We start from the raw sequence: 15,457 nt of genomic DNA on the forward strand, positions 1-15,457 counted from the left end.
CCCACTTAAGTCCTGAATGGAAATTTCCTGTTTACAGAACTGACTTATGATCCCACCCAAGGCCTTTCACTTCATACTGAAATAGGCCTCCCCTCCAGACGGAAGGGGATTTCAGGCTATATCCTGAGGAAGTTTTACAAAAGAAACATGGCAAACCATTGTGATCTTTAAAGACTTCAGTCACAAGATGAAATTCCCCCCTTTTTCTTCGCCATATTCAAGTTAATCAAAGCTGAAGGATAGAAAACTCCAGTTAATTGGTTTTTTCCAGTTCACAGTTTCAATTCATTGAGTCTTCTTGGAACATTGGCTTATAGCAGTCTGTATTTGCTTTAATTTCTTTTGTTGTGTTCCACCAAGTGGCTATAGATGTTCTTTTTTTCCCCAATATTAGGATTTGTAAGACGGCTTTAATCTGCCTATAACGGCACTAAAGTAAATCTTATATACACGTTTGTAGCACTTAAAAAAATGAAGATATTCATTTATTTTATTGGCTCACACATCCTTATTTGTATAAATTAGCTTAAACCATGAGTTTATTGCAACTCATAGTCTATAACACAAGCCCTTTTTTCAGTCTACCTGGCATGTGCACAACTGCAGTTGGTACAGTTTAACTAAAGTGGCTATTTCCAATGTAGTGACAATATGACTGGTGTGATTTTAAACGCTTTTGACAAGCACAAGCTGCTTGCAACAGGGAGTCATTGTGTCTACACTATACTTGTGGATCTGGTGGAGCCAAAGCACAGAAGCCTATAGCAGAGCATGCAACATGTAATTACATACAGTTTTCATTTAGTCAAGTATAAACACAGTTGCAGACATTCTACATCAATACAACCAGTAGTAAAAGAAACCACAGGAACGTGGCACATTTTAAATGAACATTGTACAACACAAGAGCATTTTTTGAAGTGACATTTTTTATAACAGTAACTCAAATTGGCTAACTGAACAAACACCATTTTCTTAACAGTCATATGAAACTTTGTAATATTCCATTAATGACTCAGTGAGGAAACTATTAGCTTACAATGTAAATAGAAACTAAAGACAACAAAAACTGCTGAAGGGTTTTCCCGTCATTGTGCACAAGTAGTATTTAACTGGCTAGCAAGCTCTTTAGTCCAAAGGTACAATTAACACATTTTTAAAAAATTAAGCACCATTAAGATTTTCACCATCAAGTAATAACACACTGATATCAATTAAAATAAGATGAGGAATCACTGAAACTTTTGCCTCTTTAAACACACTCATTTTCACTTAGACACTGGTAGGGCTATTGGAAAATAACTATAAGAAGTATTTATAGGGTATCGTGGCATTTAAAAAGCTCTTCTAAAGCATCTCATAATTGCTCAATTTAAGATCGATCTTCAGACTGGGAGTGACTGGAAGACACAAATTACAACATTATTGAAACAATCTTCAGCCGGATGAAACTTGTGTTTGAGGCTCATCATCTTTAGTTTCATTTTAACCTGCTGTTTGCTTTTGGATTTCCGTGTTTACTTTTACATCATGGTTACAGTTTACACACACAAACCCTTTCACACACGAATCACAAGTTAGGAAGTTCCAAGGATTTCACATGCACTTTATTCACACAGTCACTGAAGATCCTCTAGATCACCTATGCAGCTATTTCCCCAATTAGAATGGAGGATAACACACCTTTTGCACTACATGCTGTTACAGGAAGGTGCCTGCTGCTCTTATCTATGGGACTGACAACAACTGACAATGGCCATAAAATAAAAGTTGAATTGAATAAAATTATTCAATCTAAACAAGTGCACAAATCACCTTTAAACAGATGGTAAATGAAAATAAACAAGGCCACGATCTACTAAAAAGAAAAAAATATTAACGAAAAACATTCCATTTAAACATGCTAACCAGTCACCTCCTGTTGATAAGAGTCACATCATGTCACCTCACCTATCAAATGTTTCCTCACAGAGACCTAACATAATGATCGCTTTAGGGTTAACTGAAGGGTGCTTTTCACCAAGTAGTTGTCTTATAAACATCTGACATATTGTGCATCTCATTGGTAAAGTGAGGCTTAGATCCATAGCACTCGCAAAAACTTGCAGAAATACCCTGTAGAGAAGCCTTTATATATTGTGTTAATGACACATACTGGGCCTACTGCATAAAAATAACAAGAAAAATGTTTTTCCTGTAGAAGGATAAGAATGAATTGCGGTAATGTGAACAAGGTTCAGGACACCACCTACTATGCAGCTACCTTCTAAAGACGCTGAAGGAGGGGCTGCTAGCAATGCAAAAGACAAACAGTCTCCATGTGGTGGTAAAACTGAGATTTAAAAAAATGCCATTTAAAACCACCTGGAGAGGCCAGTATATCCTGGTGAAGGATGGTAAAACTGAATTTCCACTAACGGCAGACTCAGTAAATATGTCAGTCCTTGCCTAGAGTTTAGCCTAGCTTGCTTATACAACTCATAAAATCTTTAAGGGACATCAAAAGTTATTCTGTGCAATAAAAACCCTGTAGCCGAGCCACAATACATAAGCTACATGTATGTCTGAATTATTTCCCACCCCAAATATGTGCATTTTTTAACCAAGTGGGTAAAATACATTAACACCAACCACTACTCCCCATGCTAGGGTTGAATCACTTCTCATTATCTTGAGTTTTCACTCTTGACACAGAATCACATTAACAGTATGGATGAAACGAAGCACCAGTGAAAATGTACTCGCCTGAGGTTTTTACAATGAATAAACTTGCAGGAGCATCATGATTCTGTCATTATGACATGCTAGTCACAATGACAGAATCATGTTTCTGTCACCGGCTTGTGCTCATTGTGTTGTGCCGTACAGTTCAGACTAACGCCCCTTTTCTCAACAATATTCCCTTTCTTAGAGAGTTATGTATGGCCCTTTACAGTCCTTGTTTGCTTTCTCATTGGAGGGAACCAGATTACTCAATCACAAATAAGCAAATACCACTTTAAGAAGATTGCACACACATTAGCCTCTCAAAGGAACTGCTAGTGCGGTGTTATGCAAGCCTATTTTTGATACTTGGCCTTTGTTACATTGAGGCAACACAACACCTAAGGAGATCTGCATACTAATCGTGGCAAGGATGATTAATGAAAAGTGTTTGCCCTCAACAGGAGTGGCTTAAGTGTGAAGGAACTATAGGGTCATATGGGAAAACGCCTGGCAGTGGATTGCCGTTTGAGGTGAACCAAGTCAAGTGTCAATTAGCCTGGTCAAAGTCTGAGACGCTGATGACTGAATAAGTAATGCTCAGCTATAACTGACGTCACAACATTTAAAGAGAGGGTATTGCTGTAAGAGTGAGGAGGGGGGGGGGAAAAATGGCGCCACAATGTCAGAGTGAAATCAATGTCAACAGCGCTGCAAGGGAAATGTTGCATCACAGCAGTAAATGTGTTTACACAAACTTCTCCCAAAGGAAAGAGCCTAAAAATTCAAAGCACACTCACAAGTTCTTTAGTTGAAGACCAGGAGAGACCATACTGATAATCTCAGACTGGCACCCAAGCAATCTTCACTCTGAGCCATTAGAAAGAGGATGTAATTGAAGGTTCAGATCAAGCAAGCCAAAGATAATTATGCCCCTTCTTTCCAAAAGCAGGAAGCAGCAAGAAACTGTCAAACATTCCAGTGAGAATCAGATTACGTTGAGGCCTTGGTAATAAACAGACATTTTCCCTGATGGTTAATGGAAGGATGGAGAGCTGCAGAGTTGGAAACGTGACCAACCACAGGTTAGTCAAACCCTCAGGGACCAATTACAAAGATAAGGTTGCAACAAGACATATATCGTACACCAGTTTCCTCCACTGCACACAGGAAGTGGAACAACGGTATAACTAATCGCCGATTTAAAAATGGGGAAAATGTTTCGTTTTTAGGTCGTCCAGTTCTCCTTCCTGCTGGCAGAACTCAAGGTCTGCTGCAGCAGCAGTTTTCACTTTTGACAACAGCATCCATTAACCCAGACAACTGTTTTTGCTCACGCTAGTGTTGTAATGAATCGCTTCTCTTAGCTCACATGGCAAGTAATCACCTGCCTACCACCAGCACAGCTGTTGATAAACCACAGTTTGCATGAGGCATGACAGGCCACATGAGGATCAAAGACACATCCAGCAAAAAGTGTTACAGCTGAACATTACAGCATCAGGCTCACTACACAGTCACACAGCCTTGTGCGTATGCCTCTCACACCAAGCCACTTCCCATTATCACTATGCATTACTTTGCATTGTCTATGTCATTCAACAATGTGACCAACATCCAACCCTGATGATTTCACTTTTTCTTCTCCCCCCCATTTATGTGCTCTAAGTGGTGTAGAATTATTATGGAATCTCATTACATGATGTTACTTCACATGGCATCACAAACTCAGTAATTGTGTGCGTGATGAGACAATGTTATCACTACTGTAACATGTCATTACAGCACACTTTCATTTAATTTGCAGTATGTGTGTGTTTACACTTTTGTGCTTGGGTTGGCGGGGTTTAAAGGCGCCATTTGATTCTGATGACTGAAGGTACCACTGTCGACTGTTCCCCTGTTTAAAGGGGTCACTACTGTAGGGAGGTCTGTATATTTCACTCCTTTTAAAAATCGTATATGTTAATTAAGCCATGTCAAATCTGCGAAATAACAAATCTAGATCATAAAAACAAAAAGGAGCTTTAATTACCAAAAAAAAATAAAAAAAATCAAAGACACCTTCTCAATTACTACGTCAGCTACGACGGTGCTTTTTGGTGCAGTGAAGCAGGCTGGCAGTGTCTCACTGATAAATATTTTAAACCATCAGCTTAGGCAGGTGAACCATCACTAGAGGCAACGTGTTAATAAAACAAAGTACACAGACACACTGAGCGATACTATTATAGTGCCTGACTAGTTAGAGTAAAAGGATGCATTTTCGTAAGGGTGAAAACATTCAGACAAACAAATCTGAGTGAATGTGTTGCACTACAACTGATACAAAACTCTCCAAATCAAAGCATTCAAAAACAAATACAGCACTATGGTTTGTTCATATGCAGCTCCACTAAGAACATTTCCCTGATTTTTATCCATTGCTGCAATAAGAACTGTCCGGAACCGCCTGTGCCATTGTTACAAATAGTGTAAGGTATTAGCTACGTGGCGAACCAGTATAGTGGGATTTAGAGTTCACTAATCACACAAATTAATCAGCTCTCCATCTGATCCACGTCATGTCTGAGCAGTTCACCACGAGGAAGGATTATACAGCAAAGTGAGCCTGTACTGTGTGTGACTGAAGCTAAGCAGCACATTCACTCAAAGTAGTCTGGCACTTGTTTACAACAACGATAGTACAACCATCACAGACAAAGTAATTGTTGCATAATATAGAGCTTTAGATTATATCCAGAAGTACTCGGTGTTACAATAAGGCAAAGATCTTGGATAACCTTGGATTACCCCAGAAATTAAAACCGTCCTCAAGCAGAAGAGGAGGGCCTTCAAATCCAGAGACAAAGAGGAGTTGAAAAGGGTGCAGAGAGAGCTGAGGGGACTGATAAGGAATGGGAAGGAGAGCTACAGGCAGAAGATGGAGAACCAGCTTCAACAAAACAACGTTGGTGAAGTCTGGAGAGGCCTCAGAACCATCTCGGGCCACAAACAGCAGAACTCTCTGCCTGGGAGGGATGTGAGATGGGCAAATGAACTGAATCATTTCTTCAACAGATTTGACTCAGCCATGAGGCAGTCTGCAACATCGGCTGCAGACTCACCCACCCCCACTGCTGCTGTTCCACCTCAGACACTTCACACCTCCTCTATTCACCCTGCTCACTCCCCCCCACCCCCAACAACAGCATCCAATACACACTCAACACAAGGCTCCAGCCTGTCTCTCTCAACCACCCAGGTTAGGAGGGAACTGAGGAGGATTATGGCAAGAAGGCAGCGGGTCCAGATGGCATCAGCTCGAGGGTCGTCAGGTCCTGCACGGACCAACTGTGTGGGGTGATGGAGCACCTCTTCAACCTGAGCCTGAGGTTGGGAAGAGTTCCACAGCTCTGGAAAACCTCCTGTGTTGTACCAGTGCCAAAGACTTCATGCCCCAAGGACCTCAACAGCTACAGGCCGGTGGCTCTGACATCCCACCTGATGAAGACCCTGGAGCGGTTGGTCCTGGCTCAGCTTCGGCGCCTAATAAGCTCATCACTGGACCCACTTCAGTTTGCCTACCAGCCTGGCATTGGAGCGGATGATGCCGTCATTCACCTCCTACATCGTTCCCTCGCTCACCTGGAGACCACTGGAAGCACTGTGAGAATCATGTTCTTTGATTTCTCCAGTGCCTTCAACACCATTCTTCCCTCGGTTCTAAAGGACAAGCTGGTGAACTCTGGAGTGGACCATCACCTCACTACCTGGATCCTGGACTACCTCACCGACCGACCACAGTATGTGAGGACTCAGGGCTGTGTGTCGGACAGGGTCGTCTGCAGTACGGGGGCCCCACAGGGAACGGTTCTGGCTCCGTTCCTCTTCACCATCTACACTGCAGACTTCTCCCACAATTCCACCCAGTGCTTCCTGCAGAAGTTCTCTGATGACTCTGCAATAGTCGGCCTCATCACTGATGGGGACGACAAGGAGTACAGAGGTCTGACCCAAGACTTTGTGGACTGGTGCCAGCTGAACTACCTCCAGATCAACGCCAGTAAAACCAAGGAACTGGTGGTAGACTTCCGCAGGCACAAGCATTCTCCACTGCAACCACTGAACATCCAAGGTATGGACATTGAGGCTGTGGACAGCTACAGGTACCTTGGTGTTCATCTGAACAATAGACTGGACTGGACTCATAACTCAGACGCCCTCTACAGGAAAGGGCAGAGCAGGCTGTACCTGCTGCGGAGACTCAGGTCGTTTGGAGTGGAGGGCCCACTCCTGAAGACCTTCTATGACTCTGTTGTGGCTTCTGCTATCTTTTATGGTGTGGTCTGCTGGGGCGGCAGCATCTCTGCTGGGGACAGGAAGAGACTGAACAGGGTGATCCGAAGGGCCAGCTCTGTTCTAGGATGCCCTCTGGACCCAGTGGAGGTGGTGAGTGACAGGAGAACGGCGGCTAAGCTGTCATCCCTGATGGACAACATCTCCCACCCCATGCAGCAGACTGTGACAGCACTGAGCAGCTCCTTCAGTGGGAGACTGCGGCACCCACGGTGTGGGACGGAGAGATTTCGCAGGTCTTTCCTCCCCACTGCTGTCAGACTCCATAATAAAGACTTTAACTGATCAAGCACACACATCCATACATATGCAATAATACTAAGTGCAATAATCCTTTCTGTCATCGTTGTATTTTTACTCAGTTGTATATAGTATTTGTATTTGTATTCTATTTTTATCTTATTGTATATTTATTTTATTTTATTCTACTGTATATAGTATTTTATTTTATTCTATTCTGTACAGTTGTGTACTGTATTTATTCTTATTGTATTCTAATTTTTGCCTCATAACTTTTGCACTGTCCACTTCCTGCTGTGACAAAACAAATTTCCCACGTGTGGGACTAATAAAGGTTATCTTATCTTATCAGATTAACTGTGTTACCCAAGATTTGAGGAATTGCAAAACTTTCAGAGTACTAGATTTTTCTCAGCTCATGCTCTCTGTAATGTAGGCGTCACTTTTTCCCCTCCAAGTCTCCCCCAGAAAAGAAGGTTTTAATGGGCGCTGTAGTAAGTAGTGTAATTCAATAGCAGTCACGCAAATATCGCAGTCAAGTGGTTCTCATGCTAAGTTATGTAAAGACTGTGGTCACTCAGTGGCATGAGGTCTACTGCCTTCCGCTATAAAGGCCAATGGAATTCTTGGAGCCTCGACTCCATGACTGGATTGCTTTGCTTTAAAAATATCTCATGGAATGAAGCACATAAATTACTAAAACAATGTTTTTCACTAAGGTACAAATGTATAGCGCAAACCTGAGAAACCCAGGACTACACACAATCATTGAATTTTCCAATTAACACTAAGAGTGAGATAGCAATGATTTGAGACAATGCATTTTTCTGTAAGTACTGCAAAGCAGTTCAAAAAGAGATGTACCTGTCAACTGATCAAAGCAACCACTGTGATAACCTGGAGTGAGCCCTCAATGCAAAAACATCCAAGAGCACAAAATGAAATTAGCAACCACAAAGTGCAGAGTAAGCAACTCAAAAGCCAGCAGGGGTGTCTGGATAAACATTTCAGCCATTGTGTTGCATTAACTTTCTCTCACACTCCATTGTTGTAAAAGGAACACAGTTTAGCTCAAGGAAATCGAGGATACTTTCAACTTCTGTGAGATAAAACACTTTTTCAAGTGCCTCCCCTGAAGATGAAGTCTACCCACCACACTTGTTTTCGTGGGTCAAAGACAAAACTGGGTCGAGCTGCTGACAAGCTCCACAACAATGATATTTGATATGATTAGTGCTAAACCAGAAACTGAGAACAATTGATGCACCACTTTCCCTAAAAACATATTTCAAAATCTATTTTTTTTAAAAAAACAAAAACAAAAAAACATCATAAACTCGTCTCCAAATTCACCATCGCCGTTTAAGCACAGAAAGAAAAAGAAAACAAAATAAAATCAAATGTGCATGTCTCTGCAGCCTCAATGAACCAGAATGCAATGCAGCCACAACTCACATTTTTGCAGATCTACTTCCAAACAACTACTGAGCAAAGTACATCATTTCTCCCAAATTCTTCTCAGCTGGAAAAACTATCCAGACAAAATATAAATAAAACAAAGCAAAACCTAAAGCTAACGCCAAATCAGCCAAGTTGAAAACCAGCTGAGAATACACAAAAATTTAAATGACTTCACATATTATCACAGCTGGAATACAATCATCACCCTAATTAATGTCAAGCATTTCTTACAGGATTCATTTATACATCCCTAACAGTATTTTACATGTTCGCATAACTTTATTGTAGAAATACACCCCTATTACCCAAAAGCTGAAGAGCTTTAGCTATGGTGCTTTATAGAATAGTCAAAGCTGTTGTGTGCTTAATTTGTTTCAACCTTTGTGGTGCATTTAAACAAACTACTCTGGATTGCCATTTTCATTATTAGATTTTAGGGAGTAACTGGCACGCAGGGCTACACAAACATCCTGGTGTATTCCAGTAAGTAAAACCGCCTCAGGAATGTAAAACATGCCTGCCTTGTATTCAATTACAATATCAGACATTTATATGACCGATGGACTGTATAACATCTATAAATGTCATCTTCTTGCAGTAAAACGGGTTATAAGATCAAACTTTTTCATCAGCAGCATCCTATACAGTCATGAGATTTAAGTCTTTTATGATATATTCAATAGGTTTTATGAGTCTACCTACCAGCAGACAACGCTATGCTTTAGTGCCATCGCAACATCATAAAAAAAAAAAAAACTAATGGGGAAAGAAAAAAAAGAAAAAAAGATGTGCACGTATGATTTAAATAAGTGAGTAAGAAACTGTGCCGGTCTTCTTTGAATGCATCATATGTTGGGAGGTCCCCCCCCCAGTCCTTCCTGAAATCATCCCCTGTATTTAAACTGGGAAATGTACGTCACCGAGACCGCGGTGTGTGTAACCACTTCAGTCTGTATGCAGTCTCCGCTTTCAACACAAGAATAACATGTGACATCACTTTACTTCTACAGGGTTACTGCTGCAGAGTGCCTGCAAACGCCAAGGCAAGCAGCACCTAAATATACAGGACAGACTGGAGGTTTGGAGAATTAGGAAACCTTGTGCTGCCTAGGAAGATTGCACCATTAAAACTTCTGCATATAAGAAATCGAAGGGGAAAAAAACACTACAGAAGTTCATCCTTGTTTTTCAACCAGTGATTGGGATTTAAATTGATGTTTCCATAATTCTGACATCGTTACAAAAATAGAAAGGTAGCTAGAAAACAACACCACACTTCAAAAAAATAAAAACAAAGCTTTGGGGTTCTCAGACATTCTTCCTCCTCTAAAAGCATCCTGACGACTTTCCTCTTCCTGACTGCGCTAAGCAGGATGCTGAGCGCCAGGGTGGGTTTGTCCATATTAGTCATTTTGCAGTCTGGCAAATGCTTTTATAATCAGCCATAGGTAAACTGGTTAAAGTGGTAAAAGCTTTGCTGCATCAAAAAGAAATATTTTTTTTTTAAAACTACTGTTTGTACTTGCAAAGCAATCGATCATAAATGTACACATTCAAGATCATAACACATTCTAAACTAGTGACTGGACTATTTTACAATCAGAAACACTGAAGATGTTTGGACTGGATTGACTGGTTCTTTACCTTACTAACTGCAATTTGCGAGGCTAAATAATGGCCATTACATTCACCCAAATTCATCCATCTTCCCCCTAGTGTCTCTTATAAGGTCACTGCAGGTCTTCTCTGATCTCTTATGCTGATCCAGAATATGTGGAAACAATGCAAAGTAGGCAGCGTGTCCTTCCAGCTATGTGACTGCGAAACGGGGTCACAACAGCAGAGGACTGTTGTTTGTGGCCTTTAGCTTTGCCACCTGGCTAAACAAGAGGAGAGATGTCAGTCCTGCATCCATCTACTTGCTGAAAATAAACCAGAGCCACAACTGCGCACCACAGAAAGACACGTATGTGCACATTTTGGTTCCAGCAAAACTAAATGAAGTGATATCACTCATTAATTCATTTTCAGTCTGTGCAAGCTGTCTTTCTAAATCTTCAACCCAGCTAATTTCACTGCATTTATAACCCATTTTAAGTGGCCAAACAGAGACACTGAATCCACTTAAATGAAGTTTGCTCTTGAAGATTTTGTTCAATTTAAACAAAAACATAACAGAACTTTATAAACAAATGAAAATCTCACACTTCTTATTTAAAGGTCAAAATATTTAGGAATAAAACTAAAGAAGAAAATGTTTGAAAGTCTTACAATAACTGAGTGATGGTGTGCGTATTTGTTAGAATATACTGGGCAAAAAAATTAAATAACACAATGATAATGAATGGAATATTAAAATTGAGCTAATTAGCCAAGCATGTATGCCTTTGTCCTCAAAGACTTACACATCAGTATCTCTCCTGAAGCTGGCTCGCTGTCATTTGTACAGAGATCAAAAAATAACAGACAGTCATGAACTAAAGCAGTAAAACCACAGACAAACCCGCATTTTATAGTGTGTAAAGGAAATCCGTCAACAACAGAACTAAATCAAAATGCCTGGATTGGGAGAAAAGTTAGGATCATATGAACAGAACTAACGGAAACAACACAACAGTGCCACTGGGAGCAGGTCTCAGAAAAACAACGCGAGTTTCAGAAACAGTGCTTTAACTGAAGGGAAGTAATTCTCTGTGTAGCATAGGTTTGAATTTGTATATAAAAGATATCAGATTAAAAAAAAGATATCACAGATCAAATATCCATGTCATATTATCTTAATTTATGTCACTGCTGGAAAAAAAGCAATGCTTCAGAGAGAAAAATGCATCCTTGTCCTCCATCTCCTTCCCTCTTGATTATTCTTTGACCTTAAATGTCAAAAATTCAGGGCTCTTCCTTCCCTTTACAGTGCAAAAATATATATAAATAAATTGTGCAAAGGACAGAGAGCAACAGTGCCGGCCAGAACACTACCTGTCAAGTGGTCAGCTATTTAACCTGCCGTATGCTATAGGTCAAATCCGACTGTGTGGCGAGTCATGAGCGATAAAGACAGATCCCTCTAACTGGTGGCTAATCCTGACAGAGAGGTCCTGCCAACACCATTAGGATAAACTGCGTGAGCCAGCACAGTCCCGAGACATTTGAAAGGAACACTTGGGAAAGGTGCTGGTACAGAAAAACAATGACAATGTAGCTGCAGAGTCATAAGATTTCCATATAGTGGTTTCTGCAGAAAAAGCAGAGGCTTTCCAGGAGCTTTTATTCCTTTGGACTTCTCTGTAACTGTAAAACAACATGGATGCATTCAAATCCTGTTACAATGTCCCAAATGACACCATGATTCTCAATCACAGTCGCTGTTAAAATTGCCCTAGTCAGCCTTGCTGTTCATTTTTCTTCATTGCAATGACCTATGGGATCTGGGAAGCATTTTCCTCCTTCCAACCTGTCACTCACTCACTCAGAAGTGCAGAGACTTCCTACAGTAAAGCCCTCTGGGATGAAATGTTTGCATACTTACACAGCATGATTTGATACCGTGGCTCCAAAGTGCTCAAGGACCAGAGCCATACCACTGATTTCTTTTTTATTATCATTTTACAGAGTCTTCCAGAAGGTCATATTTTATTGAAGTATTTTAATCTGACACTTTTCAAGCCAAGAAATTCCAAGTGCTTAATATCTTCTCACATACTCTTGGCAAGTTAGGACTGCCTCATAAACAGCCCTTTGAGATGGCCATAAATAAAGCTATGCTGATGTAAATTCTTACAGGTGGGGTTGCAAGTTGAGGCGGGTTATGCTTTAGACATAGATCTTGAGAGGATGCCAGATATAGGAAAAATGTTTTTGTTTTCGTTTCCTGAGAAATTTTTCAGAAGAAAAAATAGATTGACACAAATTTTTAAATTAAAGCTTCTCAAAAATGTGAAGCATTTCTTTACAGACAAGAGAGTTAATTCAAAATATACTGATCAATAATAAATGCTTATCATTAAATGGTAACAAACCAATCTTAGATGAGCACAGCTGCTAGTGAGACAAGCCAAATTCTTTATCCAGTTTCCATCACCATGTTGGCATCTGTCACCCATACAAATTACAACTTGCATAAAGCTGTAAAGACCATGAGCCTAGGGCAGTTAATGTGACACCAGTGACACCATAATTGTTTCCTTAATGTCAGACAGACATGGGCAGAGGCTGTGCCACTAACTGTAGCTCTCTGGTTCAAGTGATGGACTATCGATTGTCCATTATGTGTAAAGCTTTTGGCTACGGAGCCGTGGAGACGGCTCAAATGAAATGATTTCAGCTTCACAGCCAAACTGGATTTATATTTGATCTCTGCAAAAATGCAAAGCATAACGTCCTATATCTGATACCTTGCCAGCCTGGGTGTGTACAAGCATGTTCAGCTCAAAGGGTCACAACCACAGCCCACAGGATTTGCATGTTCAGGCAGGATATGGATTGCACTACAAACTTCTCAGAGGTAGGACAAAAACGTAACAGTACTGAGCTTTAGACACAAGTAGCAGGGAACTGTTTGGAAGATTTTTTTTCCTCCTGATTTTAACTGCAGGACAAGAAAAGCACCAATGTCTGTCCATTCCCACCACAGAAACTGTGTGACAAAACATTAATGGACCACTACTACTAGTCGGTGAAGCGGTATCAAAAGTAACCTATAGGATAGTCATCAGAAGCATTAGTCTGTCAACGTCTACCATAAACCGGGGTAATGTCCAAATTTACAGCCCAGTATCGTCCACGCGCTATCTGTGGATTAGCCTCTTGTCCTTGACTTTCATACAGGGATGTGCCTGTAGAGTAGGTATGGGGCGGCACTGGCCCTCAATGTACTTCCATCTCACTTAAGTATTTGTAAGTTATTTTGGATGCATCTTTCGTTCGTTTTAAAAATAAATCTATTACTATACCATGTTGGTGTTTTTTAAATTATTATTATAGCGCTAATGCTGCATCTCCACCTGCAATGTTAGTGTGATTTACGCATTAATGCATCAATTTAAAAAAGTGTATATGATTCAGCACAAACATGTTTTATTTACTATTTTAAGGCTAAACCTTTGTAATATTACAGTAGAGGATAATGCATTTTACATATGTTCTTAGTCTGAATACTTCCTTCCCTACTGTAACATTGTTTAAACTTTTCATGTGCACCATCTGCATCAGGGCAGTGTGCTGTCTGACTTTCCGCCCAATCACAGATTTTCTACATCCTATTCATTTCTGATCAAACGGATTTCCTCTGGGCTCCCTTGCCCTTTTCTTTGTCTCCTTTGTGTTATTCTCTTTTAAAACCCTTACATATATCTCTGCCACCCTTATTATTTGGATTTTGTTGCATGCAAAAAAAAATCAGTTTTGCAAGAGACGACGTTTGCGACTTGCAGAGATGTAAAACCACAATACACAGAGCGATGCTATACGCCACAGGCGGGTTAGAGTTCCACCAATGGCCGCAGCTCCTGTTACATTAAGTAGCCTTGATTATCTCTGCTGATAGAGGGCTTAGCGGGATGTAGCCGCTGAGACGAGCTGAATGGCAACAGTTGCACTCAGAAACACTGTTTAACTGTTACACTTTAAAATGTTGCAATGCTAAAATGTTGCAACAAAGTGACAAAAAACGGCGGAGGCTACTAATTTCCATGAAAATCCAATTAGCAACAACATGCAATGAATAATTTCTTCTGACCTGTTGCGTCCGTTCAGCCGGATTCTTCATCACAGCCTGCCGAAAGCTGTTATCCACGTAAGACGCCATTGTTTTGGAAGAAGCCGTCTAGAGGATGTGGAATTCCTTATCCTTAAAATTACCTCTATCCAGGGGCAGGATATATACAAAACAAGTCCCCCTATTGTCTTGCTTTATTCTCGTCGCCTGTGCTCAGATGCTAGCGGGTAAGCTGGGAGTGCCCTGAGCCAGGCCACGACTGGAGCCAGACAGCCGAGCAGTCTCCTCAGAGTGTCTGTCTTTCTGCTGCCCGTGCCGAATCCGGCTGCCAACACCGGTCCCCACCGGGGAGGAAACTTCCTTTAAAAGCGCCGGTCAAACTCCCCCTCTTAAGAGTTATTTTCTTAGCGTAGAAAGTGTTGTCCCTTTATTCAAGCCAGCGTTCATTAAAGCCATTCCTTGTCTCTTCAGCATTCTGCTCTGCTAGCGACGGGGGAGAAATTCCATGTAAGGATCCAGCAAACAAAAAAGTGAGGAAATAGCAAGCGGCTAACCCGTCAGCAACCAGCTCACGCCCATTATCAGAGGAAGACTCCCGTCCTCTCACTGAGAAAATCTACTATGTTTGCATTTTGATGGAGCTAAAAGTCAAGATAGAGCCGCCGCCGCTCTGCTCTGTTGTATGCCACCATGGTGACTGACATACCGAGAGCATAAAGACCAGCGGAGTTACCAGTGGACGTTACTTACAACCTTTCAAAATAATACCCCCAAATGACGCTAATAAAAAGACAATGAAGGCTGTGGAAATTTTAGGCAAAATATACATAAATAAATATGCATTTGGGTGTGTTTTGCATCATTTTCCTCACTTTTATGCAAGGCTTCAATGCAAAAATTACCTTTGTTTATGACCGTTTTTAAAGAAAGAAAATCAGTCGAGTCCACCTATATCAATATAGTAAGCTGTTATAGAGAAATATTTTAGTTTCTTCTTTAAAC

At 40.8% G+C, this 15,457-nt stretch overlaps 1 protein-coding gene across 11 annotated transcripts in view; it reads right to left on the reverse strand.

Moving 5' to 3' along the window:
* The window catches only part of rapgef2b (Rap guanine nucleotide exchange factor 2b), a 105,064-nt gene extending 89,921 nt beyond the window's left edge, over positions 1-15,143 (reverse strand). For all 11 annotated transcript variants that reach the window (XM_086259705.1, XM_086259652.1, XM_086259644.1 and 8 more), the window contains exon 1: positions 14,477-15,143. In XM_086259705.1, the coding sequence (XP_086115831.1) occupies positions 14,477-14,545 (69 nt within the window). In that variant the 5' untranslated portion in view covers positions 14,546-15,143. The remainder of the gene's footprint in view (positions 1-14,476) is intronic.
* Between the last annotated feature and the right edge of the window lie 314 nt (positions 15,144-15,457).

The sequence above is a fragment of the Aulonocara sp. 'chitande type north' Nkhata Bay genome, linkage group LG2 (genome assembly GCF_057382095.1).
Source record: "Aulonocara sp. 'chitande type north' Nkhata Bay isolate Kocher_YH1m ecotype deep benthic linkage group LG2, A_spYH_male_GT1.1, whole genome shotgun sequence".
Lineage (NCBI taxonomy): Eukaryota > Metazoa > Chordata > Actinopteri > Cichliformes > Cichlidae > Aulonocara > Aulonocara sp. 'chitande type north' Nkhata Bay.